Consider the following 12,288-nt stretch of genomic DNA (forward strand, 5'->3'; position numbering starts at 1 on the left):
GTTGTGGGGGGGAGAGTTGTGTGCGCATGTGCGGGGTGTGGGCACACACACGCGTGACACACACACCTGTCTCCCCCACCCACCCCCGGCACGCAATGGCAAAAAGGTTAACCATCACTGGCTTAGGGCATCAACGATGTAAGGGAACACATACATCTCCCTTTACAAATCTTTGAAAAAGGGGTCAAAGAGACCATCTGCATTAAGACTGAATGACCCTCTCTAAATGGAGGGATAAAGTACCTATATCCAGTGGTGGGTTTCACATAGTCTTACCACCAGTTTGCTGCGCATGCACCTTCCGTGTAGCGCCTGGCCTTTCGCACATGCGCTTTGCTCTTGCGTGTACATTATGCGCATGCGCCTGGCCTTGAAAACGTGGCTAAATAGGATGCCATTACATCAGGGCAGGGGTCGGGTCCACCCGCAGTTGCTGCTACCAGTTCGTCTGAAATGGTCCGAACCGGCTGAATACTATCTCTGCCTATATCCTATTTACAATACAGTCTTTTCAGCAGTTCCAAGAAACATTTGCATTATAAAGATCAGGGGTCTCCAACCTTGGCAACTTTTAAGCCTAGCAGACTTTAACTCCCAGAATTCCCCAGCCAGCTTTGCTGGCTGAGGAATTCTGGGAGTTGAAGTCCACCAGGCTTAAAAGTAGCCAAGGTTGGAGACCCCTGATATAGGTGACCCTGAGGGGACAGATAAACCTCCAAGGGTCCTCAACGACTCTCAGAAAGAAAAAAAATCCTTCCATTCTCCATCATTTGATCAGAGCTGAAGAAGCTTCTTGAATGAGAAGCGAAATGTCTTCACGGAAAAAAACAATATCCAGTTGCCTTTTGAAAAAGCACCTTTGGGTTGTCAGAGGCTGAATTTTCTAATCACTAAAGCAGGTCATCTTCTGCACAGCTCCTGGGCTGTCGAACGTAGACAATCAAGTCTTGCATTTGCTTTTCACTCTCATGGTATTTATAAAATTGTGTTGAAGGATAGTTTTTAAACATCAAATAGGCTTAAATTATATCGTGGTTGAAAAGTCTTAGATTAATGGCTTACGTTTAATTGCATACTCTTTTTTGTTTGTTTGTTTCCTTTTTAGCTGGCCAAGAATATAGGAAATAATAGTTTTAATGACATTATGGAGGGAAACTTACCAACTCCATCTCCAAAACCCACTCCATCAAGTGATATGTAAGTAACAAAAAAAAGTGGAATTTACAGCTATTAGGCTTGTGCAAATCATCAAAGACTTCATTTGGGAATAACTTGTTCCTTTGAAAGTTGCAAAATTGGAGGGGAGGCTGCTTCAGGATCCTTCTGTAGGTTTTTTTTGTTTGTTTATTTGATTTCTGTAGCTGCCCATCTCAACTTACTTGGGTGATGTATATCATAATTCATAAAAACAAATTCAGTTTGTATTTAGAACAGAATAGAATTTTTTTTTATTGGGCAAGTGTGATTGGACACACAAGGAATTTGACTTGGTACATACATTCTCAGTGTACATAAAAGAAAGAATACCTTCATCAAGGTACAACACTTACAACACTTAATGATAGTCATAGGGTACAAATTTAACACTTAATCATGCAACACTTAATGATAGTCATAGGCTACAAATAAGCAATCAGGAAACAATATCAGTATAAATCGTAAGGATACAAGCAACAAAGTTACAGTCATACAGTCATAAGTGGAAGGAGATGGGTGATGGGAACAAAGAGAAGATTAATAGTTGGTGACTGCTGGTGTAGATGACTAATTGCTTCTTCATTTTTCTTCATGTTTAATCCGTCAAACTGAAAGGTTGATCTGTGAAATGTAACTTTGAATAAGGTCATTGCTGCAAAAAGCAGTCTGTGGATGTTTTTTGCTTCCTTTGGTTTTTCAGGACTGCCCGCAAAGAATTTATTACTGCTAAATATGTTGATCATAAGTACTCCAGAAAGACCTGTGCGTCGGCAGCAGCTAAACTGAATGAACTACTAGAGGCTGTTAGATCCAAGGATTTACTTGCACTACTTCAAGTCTATGCAGAAGGAGTTGAACTAATGGAACCACTCTTAGAGCCTGGACAGGTGAGATCTAAGACTTGAGATCTGAATTTACATACATTTAAGGGGAAACTCATACGCACACAAAAAAATGCTAAATCAAAAAAGAACAAGCGCATCATAGTCATAATAATATAATAATAACAACAGAGTTGGAAGGGACCTTGGAGGCCTTCTAGTCCAACCCCCTGCCCAGGCAGGAAACCCTACATCATCTCAGACAGATGGTTATCCAACATTTTCTTAAAAATTTCCAGTGTTGGAGCATTCACAACTTCTGCAGGCAAGTCGTTCCACTTATTAATTGTTCTAACTGTCAGGAATTTTCTCCTTAGTTCTAAGTTGCTTCTTTCCTTGATCAGTTTCCACCCATTGCTTCTTGTTCTACCCTCAGGTGCTTTGGAGAACAGCCCAACTCCCACTTCTCTGTGGCAGCCCCTGAGATATTGGAACACTGCTATCATGTCTCCCCTAGTCCTTCTTTTCATTAAACTAGACATACCCAGTTCCTGCAATCGTTCTTCATATGTTTTAGCCTCTAGTCCCCTAATCATCTTTGTTGCTCTTCTCTGTACTCTTTCTAGAATCTCAGCATCTTTTTTACATCGTGGTGACCAAAACTGAATGCAGTATTCCAAGTGTGGCCTTACCAAGGCATTATAAAGTGGCACTAACACTTCACGTGATCTTGATTCTATCCCTCTGTTTATGCAGCCCAGAACTGTGTTGGCTTTTTTAGCAGCAGCTGCACACTGCTGGCTCATATCTAAATGGTTGTCCACTAGGACTCCAAGATCCCTCTCACAGGTACTACTATTGAGCAAGGTACCACATATACGGTACCTGTGCATTTTGGTTTTTTTGCCTAAATGTAGAACCTTACTTTTTTCACTGTTGAATTTCATTTTGTTAGATAGCGCCCAATGTTCAAGTCTGTCAAGATCTTTCTGTAATTTGAGCCTATCTTCTGGAGTGTTGGCTATTCCTGCCAGCTTGGTGTCATCTGCAAATTTGATGAGTTCCCCATCTATCCCCTCGTCCAAGTCATTGATGAAGATGTTGAAGAGTACTGGGCCTAAAACAGAGCCTTCGGGTATTCCGCTGCATACTTCCCTCCATGTGGATGTAGTTCCGTTGAGGACTACACGTTGAGTGCGGTTGGCCAGCCAGTTACGGATCCATCTGGTGGTGGTGCTGTCTAACCCACATTTTTCTACTTTATCTAGTAGTAGGTTATGATCTACTTTATCAAATGCTTTACTGAAGTCCAAGTAAATTATATCAACAGCATTCCTCTGGTCTACTAATCATGATATTTTAATCAGAATAAAGCTGGAAGGTACCTTGGAGAGCTTCTAGTCCAACCTTCTGCTCAAGCAGGAGACCCTATACCATTTCAGACAGGTGGCTATGCAGTCTTTTCTTAAAAACCTCCAGGGATGAAGCACCCATGACTTCTGGAGGCAAGTTGTTCCACTGGTTAATTGTCCTCACTGTTAGGAAGTTTCTCCCAAATTCTAGGTGGTTTCTTGATTAGTTTCCATCCACTGTTTATTGTGCTGTCGTCTGGTGCTTTGGAAATAAGTTGACTTCCTTGTCTTTGTGGCAGCCCTTCAAATACTGGAATACTGCTATCTTGTCCGCCCCCCCCCCCCGTCCTTCTTTTCTCTAGACTGGCCAAACCCAGTTCCTTCAACCGTTCTTCGTATGTTTTTGTCTCTAGGCCTTTAATCATCTTAGTTGCTCTTCTTTGCACTTTTTCCAAAGTCTCAATGTCTTTTTTATAACGTGGTTTTGTAGTGTATAATTTGTAGCAATACACACCTCTCTCGCTCTCGCTCTCCCTCCCTCCCCTCTCAAAATAGATCTATGATTACGTTTTTTGACCATTCTGTGTTAACCAAACACTTCTAGGAGCCATGGTGGTGCAGTGGTTAGAGCAGGGGTCAGCAACCCACAGCTCTAGAGCCGCATATGGCTCTTTCATCCCTCTGCTACAGCTCCACAATGAATAGGGCTTTCGGTTAGGAAAGGACGCCGTGCTAGGAGGAGACTCTGTGGTGGGGGAACCGGACTTCCGGTCGGCAGAGGAAAAAGGATGCCACACTAGGAGGAGACTCTATGGTGGGAAAACCAGACTTCCGGTCAGCTCCAGAATTGAATGGGGGGCTTCCGGTTAGGACCTTTGTGGCTCTTTGAGAGTTTAAGGTTGCCGACCCCTGGGTTAGAGTGCAGTACTGAAGGCTACTTCTGCTGACTGCCAGCTGCCTTCAATTTGGCAGTTCAAATCTCTCCAGGCTCAGGGTTGACTCAGCCTTCCATCCTTCCGAGGTGGGTAAAATGAGGACCCAGATCGTTGGGGGCAATAGGCTGACTCTGTAAACCGCTTAGAGAGGGCTGCAAAGCACTGTAAAGTGGTATATAAGTCTTAAATGCTATTGCTATTGCTGTTGCTATTGCTAAGGCGGCCATTCCTCCTGCCTTCAGCCTGGCTCCTGATACATCCAACTATTTCTTCCATATAACAAAGTAGGGAATTGCATATTCTTCCAGGCAGTCCTCGATTTACAACCATACTGGAGCTGGAATTTCCATCATATGGCATGATGGTCACTTAGCAACCAGTGCACCTTTACAGCCAGTTGCAGCTTTCTGTGGTCAGATGACTACAATTTATAACGACTTCTGCTGGTTTCCAGCAAAAAAAACCACCTGATGCTGCAGCAGTCATAAGTGTGAGGACTGGTCGCAACTCGCTTTTTATCAGTTCTGCTGTAACTTTGAGTGGTCAGTGAACAAATGGTTGTAGGTCGAGGACCGTAGAAATATATTGTGGGTGAGAGTGATCATTTGCCTTTTACTAAACATTTCATCAGAACATTTCCCATCAGAGAGAACAATTAATCAGTGGATTAACTTGCCGACTCCAGAAGTTGTAGGTGCTCCATCACTGGAGATTGAACCATCATTTGTCTGAAGTAGTGTAGAGTTTCCTGCCTGAGCAGGGGATTGGACTAGAAGACCTCCAAGGTCCCTTTCAACTCTGTTATTCTGTGAGGACACAAATGATCCCAGAGCTGTTAATTTTCATCTTTTCTTTCTGTCTTTAGGAGCCAGGTGAAACTGCTCTTCATTTAGCAGTCCGGACTGCTGATCACACCACACTCCATCTGATCGACTTCCTTGTACAAAACTGGTAACAGCTGGTTTGTTTGTTTTTTATGGTGGCATATAAGCCTAAAAATACTGTCTGCCTGAGTTACGCATGTGATTACACCTCCCTGACAGGTGTAATCACATGCGTAACTCAGGGCACACTCTCTCCTCTCCCCCGCCCCTGGTGGGGTAGGGCCCCAGTCTCTTGACCTTCCCTCAAGGCGTAAAAACATGGGTCTGTCCCCTTGTTTGGGCATGCAGATAAGAACACAGCCATGGATTAGTATCCTGAAAGGTCTCACCTCTTTGTTTCTAACATTTCTGGCCTCTTTTAAATTTTATATACTGGTTTTTATGTTTTCAGTTTCTTATTGTGCATCATCCAGCGTACCTCTGTGAAGGAGATGGTCAGTTCTTAAATATGAGAGATAGATAGAATGATAGATAAAAAGAGATAGAATGACGATAGATAGACAGACAGACAGACAGACAGACAGACAGATAGATAGATGAGAGAGAGAGCTATGACAGACAGATATGGTAATAGATATGACAAAGTTGATAGAGATAGAATGACAGTATGGTTGGCTGGCTGGCTGGCTAGGTAGATAGATGACACAGATATAATAATAGATATGATAGATAGATAGATAGATAGATAGATAGATAGATAGATAGATAGATAGATAGATAGATAGATAGATGACACAGATATGATAATAGATATGATGAAGTAGATAGAGAGATAGAGAGATAGATGACACAGATATGATAATAGATATGACATAGATGATAGACAGACAGACAGACAGACAGATAGAGATAGATGACAGATATGATAATAAATGAGCGAGAGAGATGACAGATATGATAATAGATATGACAAAGTTGATAGATAGATGAATAGATGGATAGAATGACAGGATAGATAGGATAGATAGATAGATAGATAGATAGATAGATAGATAGATAGATAGATAGATAGATAGATAGATAGATAGATTGAAAGAAAGGTAGATGACAGATATGATAATAGATGAGAGAGAGAGATGACAGACAGATATAATAGATAGATAAATGAAGTCATTAGACCAAGCTAAAATATGGGTGGAGCAGGAGGAGAAAGCCAACTGCTGATTTTATTTCCCTTTAGTTGAGAGTGGGGTGAGGAGATTTTGGGTATTGCAGGATTGGTAAGAAAATCAGAGATGAGACATTGATTCAAGAACGTGTGCATTTTTCGATTGGTCAGCTGGGGATGAGTGCTGCTTGGTTCTTGGTGTTGTATAGGTAGGTGGTTCTCGACTTACCATCACAATCGAGCCCCAAATTTCTGTCGCTAGGCAAGACAGTTGTTAAGTGAATTTTGCCTCACCGTGCAACCTTTCTTGCCGCAGTTGTTGAGTGAATCACTGCAGTTAAATAACATGGTTGTTAAATGAATCCGGCTTCCCCCATTGACTTGGCTTGCCAGAAGGTCACAACAGGGGATCACATGACCCCGGGACACTGCAACTGTCATAAATACATGCCAGTTGCCAAGCATCCAAATTTTTGGTCATGTGACCATAAGGTTGCTGCAAAGATCGTGAAAATGTGAAAAACGGCTATAAATCACTTTTTTCAGTGCAACTTTAAATGGTCACTGAATGAATGGTTGTAAGTCGAGGCCTACCTAAAGAGTCTCCACATTTCATAGTCATTGTGGTTCGCGTCCATTATACACTTTTTTCAGAATAAAATGAATTCACAGATACCGTATGTACTGCATATCCCAAATGTAAATCCATGATTAGGTATAAAAGCTAATATAGGAAATTTTTTTCCCTTTTTTTTTTTTTTAATTTAGTGGAAACCTGGATAAGCAAACAGCGTTGGGGAATACAGTTCTACATTATTGCAGTATATATAACAAACCAGAGTGTTTGAAGTTGGTTTTGAAGGGGAAGCCAACTTTGCATATAGGTGAGTATGTTCTCTTCACTATTAGTCAATAAAAAAGAACTGAAAGTATATATTCACACACACACATACATATGTGTGTATGTCTCTGAATACATACTTCCAGTACATTCTCTCTCGCTTGTTCTCTCCCCCTTCCTCCCTCTCCCTCTCCCTCTCCCCTCTCTCTCTCCCTCTCCCTCCCACTCTTCCCCCCTTCCCCCTCTCTCCCTCCCTCTCCCTCCCTCTCTCATTCTCTCTCCGTCCCCCCTCCCCCTTCCTCTTCCTCTCCCCTTCCGGTCCCTCTCTCTCTCCTCCCATCCTCTCCCCTTCCTCCTCTCCCTCTCTCTCCTCTCTCCTCCTCTCCCTCCCTCCCTCTCCTCTCCTCTCCCTCTCTCCTCCTCTCCCCTTCCTCCTCTCCCTCCTCTCTCATTCTCTCTCCGTCCCCTCCCCTTCCTCTTCCTCTCCCCTTCCGGTCCCTCTCTCTTCCCTCCCATCCTCTCCCCTTCCTCCTCTCCCTCTCTCTCTCCTCTCCTCCTCTCCTCCTCCCTCTCCCTCCTCCTCTCCCCTCCCCTTCCTCCCTCTCTCTCTCCCCTTCCTGTCCATCTCTCCTCCTCCCCTTCCTCCTCTCCCTCCTCTCTCATTCTCTCCCTCCCTCCCCCCTCCCCTTCCTCATCCTCTCCTCCTTTCTGTGCCTCTCTCCCTCTCCCTCCCTCTCCCTCTTTCATTCTCTCTCTCTCTCCCTCCCTCCCTCCCTCTCTCTCTCCCTACCTCTCCCCCTTCCTCTTCCCCTCCCCTCCTCTCTCTGTATTCACTATAAAATAGGCACAGTTGACTGGAAGTAATTACCAATATTCCTCTAGTAATTACCCTAAAAGCTTTTCCCAATGTGCAATCTCCTGGTGATTCTCAATTTGCATTTTGTTCATATTTCAGCTAGGCCTTTGAAGATTTACCTCAGCTGTCACTGCTTTTGAAGTTAACTTGTAAAAATAAGATGCCCTTCATCAAAGGGTTGAATAATGAACAATTTTCAAGTGTGGTCCCAACATTCATAAATGAAATATAATACGGGAAGGGCCATAATTTGTAATTCTGTTTCCTTCGTTCCCCTATCTAGTTTTTGCACCGGAAATCAAGAAACCCAGTTTGAGCCTACTTGCTCATATGTTCAAAAGCAAAACATTATTTTCGTTTTGCCCATTTGCCAACTTCAAAAAAGATCCTGTATTATTCTTCTGAAGTGTGGTCTATCTGACACACCATGTAAATTTCCATTTATTCTAATTGCAGGTAGTCCTCAACTTACGACCACAATTCAACCCAGAATTATGGTTGTAAGTCATGATGGTCGTTAAGTGAGGAACCTATGTGATCGCATTTTTTAATGACCACTGGCCCTGTTGCAGTAATCTAGTGACCTCATGGGTTATTAAGCGGAACATAGGGCGTGCACAGAAGTGGGGGGTGACCCTTGGAAGCTTGACACAGGCCTCAGCCTGCACTGCAGCACCTCCCCATCTCCCATGTGGCCCTGCCCTGAACTCCTCCACCCCATGAGGCACTACATTCTCCACTCCCTGTTCCTCTGGGTCTCATATACTTGGCCTCTCCCCTCCTGGTCATTCCTCAATCCACTTAACTTTTCTGGAGTTCACTTTTGGAAAAGAGAAGCAACCGATCCACAGTGCCTCCTTCCTGTAGTTTTGTATATATTTTACTTATTTGGCCAAGTGTGGTTAGACACAAAAGGAAATTATCTTTAATACAGAATAGCAATAGACTTATATACTGCTTCACAGTGCTCTACAGCCCCCTCTAAGCTGTTTACAGAGTCAGCCTATTGTCCCCAACAATCTGGGTCCTCATTTTACCCACCTCAGAAGGATGGAAGGCTGAGTCAACCTTGAGCTGGTCAGAATCGAACTGCTGGAGTGAGCAGTGAGGTAGCCTGCAGTACTGCTCTCTAACCACTGTGTCATCATGGCTCTTAAGCACTCAATGTACTTGCAAAACAACATAATATAATAATAATAAGAAGAAGAAATTGCAGCTTCCTGCAATAATCCCAGCAGAATTGCAAAAAAAAATCTGCACTACTCAGAACATTGTACATTTTAAGAAGCTACTTGGTCGATACCTAGGATGCTGGCAGCAACCCGTATCAACCATTAGCGCCAGTCAATAATATTTGTGATACATTTTTAAATGTTCAGTTGTTTCATGTTTAATCAATAAAAAAGATGATAATAATGCTAAAGTGTTCAGACAATAAAAGGGGAAAGTAAAGAATAATGAAAAGGATTAATAATAATACTGCAGACATGCCTTATGGATTAATATATATATATATATATATACATTAGAGAAAAATTAGCAGTCACTTTATTTTATCAGCTGTGGGAATTACTGTAGTTTTCGGATTATAAAACACACTGGAGTATAAGGCACATAGAGATTTCGAAGAGGAAAACAAGAAAAAAAACGTTTTTGCCCTCCCCGGCCCCCAGGAGCACCCTTGTTTTCCTCTTCGAAATCTCTATGTGCCTTATAAAAACCCTCTGCGCACCCCGTTTTTGCGAAAAACAGGCTTGTTTTTGACAAAAATGGGACACGCGGGGCAGGATTTCAGGAGGCCAAAAATGGCTGTATTCTGTGTTAGACGCACCAACATTTCCACCCTCTTAGGGGGCGAAAAAGTGCATCTTAGATGATGAGCAGAGTGATGGCACCGGCAAAAAACTATCCCTGGGTCTAATTGTTTTGGCCTGCAATGGCCTGTAGCATCATCCTGAGGAAAGGAGTTAAAACAGTTTATGTCCAGGATTTGACAGGTCTGCAAATACCTTCTTCGGCCTCCTTCTGACCCATGCAATATACAGGTCTTCTACGGAAGGCATAGTTGTTCTTTCTGCAGTCCCAATTCTATCCGTTGGAATCTGTACCTATCCTGTTTGGTTATTGTGTTTTCGTGGAAACCTGTGCAATTTTGGAATAAGATATCGCTCTCGGATCAGCGATTATATTGGGACTGCTTGATCCCCTGCCAGAATTACACACAGTCCTGTGACCTCCATTTCTTGATCCAAAGGCTGGTCTCAGAGCATCTCCTCAGAGCCAATATTTTGGTTATGAAAGGGATTGTGAGAGGTGTGTTGTGTTACACTACTCAGTTGATTGTGTGAGCATGGCGTCAGGAAGGGCATCCGGCCAGTAAACGCTCAGCTATATCCAGTCACGCTATTTCTACTCCGAATTAAGGAATTCATTACAAAGTGGAAAAAAGGGAGTTGATTGTGTGAGCAGGTACAATTTATGACCCCAATTGAGGCCAAAATGGAGGTGGCTAAGTGAGAAATTTGTTAAGTGAGTCTTGCCCCATTTTACGAATGTTCTTGCTGTTAACTGAATCACCGCAGTTGTTCAATTAGTAACACGGTTGTTAAGTGAATCTGGCTTCCCCATTGACTTCGCTTGTCAGAAGGTTGCAAACATTGATCTCATGTCTCCGGGACATTGCAACCGTCACAAATGTGAGACAGTTGTCAAACATCCGAATGTAAATCTCATAGGGATGTTGCAGCAGTCGTAAGTCTGAAAAATGGTCATAAGGCACCTTTTTTTAGTACTGATGTAACTTCAAACAGTCGCTAATTGTCGTAAGTTGAGTCAGATGCCCTTCTATATCACAATGATTTGATTTTCATTGGATCTTTTAACGGTGAATGAATATCAAGCTTTATTGCAGCATTTGGTAGTTTAATTTGATCCTGACATTTTGCAGTAAATCAAGCTGGCGAAACTCCCCTGGACACGGCGAAGAGACTGAAAGCTCTCCAGTGTGAAGATCTGGTAAGAAAATCATGCTTGTTTACAATTAAAAGATGGGGAGGGAAAATGTGCATGAAAATGTCTCTCTCTCTCTTTTTTTTTTTGCAAGTGAGACAAATCGGCTACAGACAGAGATTCCAGACTGATATTTTGTTCTTTTTCAGTCTTTTTTAATTCCTCCCCCCAACAAAAAAAAAAAAGAGAGAGAATTCCTAATTTCAAAGCGTGAACCCTTAGGAGCGGTGTGGTGGCCTAGAGATGGAGCTCTCGCCTCCCAATCTGGAGGCTGTGAGTTCTAGCCTAGGTAGAAGCAGTTATTTTTCTCCCTCTGGGCACAACGGGAATATATCTGCTGAACAAAACTCCGCACGCATTGGCAACAGGAAGGGCATCCGGCCATTAAAAACACTCTGCTTGCTCCATTCAGTTGCCCAGATTATGGGGTCGTTAAAAGAAGATACTGATGAAAGCATGAGAAAGTTTACACCATGCTTTATTTCTTAATTCCTTTTACGATCACAAAGGATTTTCAATAAATCAGAACAAAGCCGGGCATTTCAATACAGTACAAAATGTATCTGCCGAGAAGAGAATATGTTTTTCACTAACACAAAAGGCGACCTTTCTGAATTACCTGTTATTTCAGCTCTCCCAGGCCAAAGTGGGAAAATTAAATCCGCATGTTCACGTCGAATACGAGTGGAATCTTCGGCAGGAAGAAATGGACGAAAGTGACGATGACTTGGATGACAAGGTAAAGAAGGACTGGGGGATGACAGGTAGTCCTCGGTTTGCAACTGAGTTCATTTAGCGACCCTTCGAAGTTGCAACGACACTGAAAAAAGTGACTTATGACCGTTGCAGCATCCCCATAGTCACGTGATGAAAATTTGGACCCTTGGCAACTGACTCATATTCCTGATGGTTACAGTGTCCCAGGGTCATGTGATCTACCTTTTCTGACCTTCCGACCCGCAGAGTCAATGGGGATTCACTTAACAACTTGTCCATGGAGATTGTCAGTCATCCAGGTCATGGTTGTCCCAAATACGCTTTTTCAAGAGGCAATTTATACTCCTGTGTAAACCCTTCCTTTCCCCACCATCCAGTCAGAGCTGAAGAAGCTTCTTGGATGAGAAGCGAAACGTCTTCAGAGAAAAACCAGAAAGTCCAGTTGCCCCTTGAAAAAAGCACCTTTGAGAAGATAAAGAGGAATCGGTGTATTTCAAGACATGGGAAAGATTCTATGTATGGTTAGAAAAGAGATGTGAATAAAAGATGATAGATAAACAATTTAAAT

At 42.7% G+C, this 12,288-nt stretch overlaps 1 protein-coding gene across 1 annotated transcript in view; it reads left to right on the plus strand.

Moving 5' to 3' along the window:
- The window catches only part of ASAP1 (ArfGAP with SH3 domain, ankyrin repeat and PH domain 1), a 128,762-nt gene that overhangs the window by 90,940 nt on the left and 25,534 nt on the right, over positions 1-12,288 (plus strand). Inside the window, exons 17-22 of the mRNA XM_058178499.1 lie at positions 1,106-1,197; positions 1,898-2,084; positions 5,171-5,256; positions 7,066-7,181; positions 10,942-11,009; positions 11,635-11,742. Of these exons, the coding sequence (XP_058034482.1) occupies positions 1,106-1,197; positions 1,898-2,084; positions 5,171-5,256; positions 7,066-7,181; positions 10,942-11,009; positions 11,635-11,742 (657 nt within the window). The remainder of the gene's footprint in view (positions 1-1,105; positions 1,198-1,897; positions 2,085-5,170; positions 5,257-7,065; positions 7,182-10,941; positions 11,010-11,634; positions 11,743-12,288) is intronic.

Source organism: Ahaetulla prasina, chromosome 3 (genome assembly GCF_028640845.1).
Source record: "Ahaetulla prasina isolate Xishuangbanna chromosome 3, ASM2864084v1, whole genome shotgun sequence".
In the NCBI taxonomy this organism is placed as follows: Eukaryota; Metazoa; Chordata; class Lepidosauria; order Squamata; family Colubridae; genus Ahaetulla; species Ahaetulla prasina.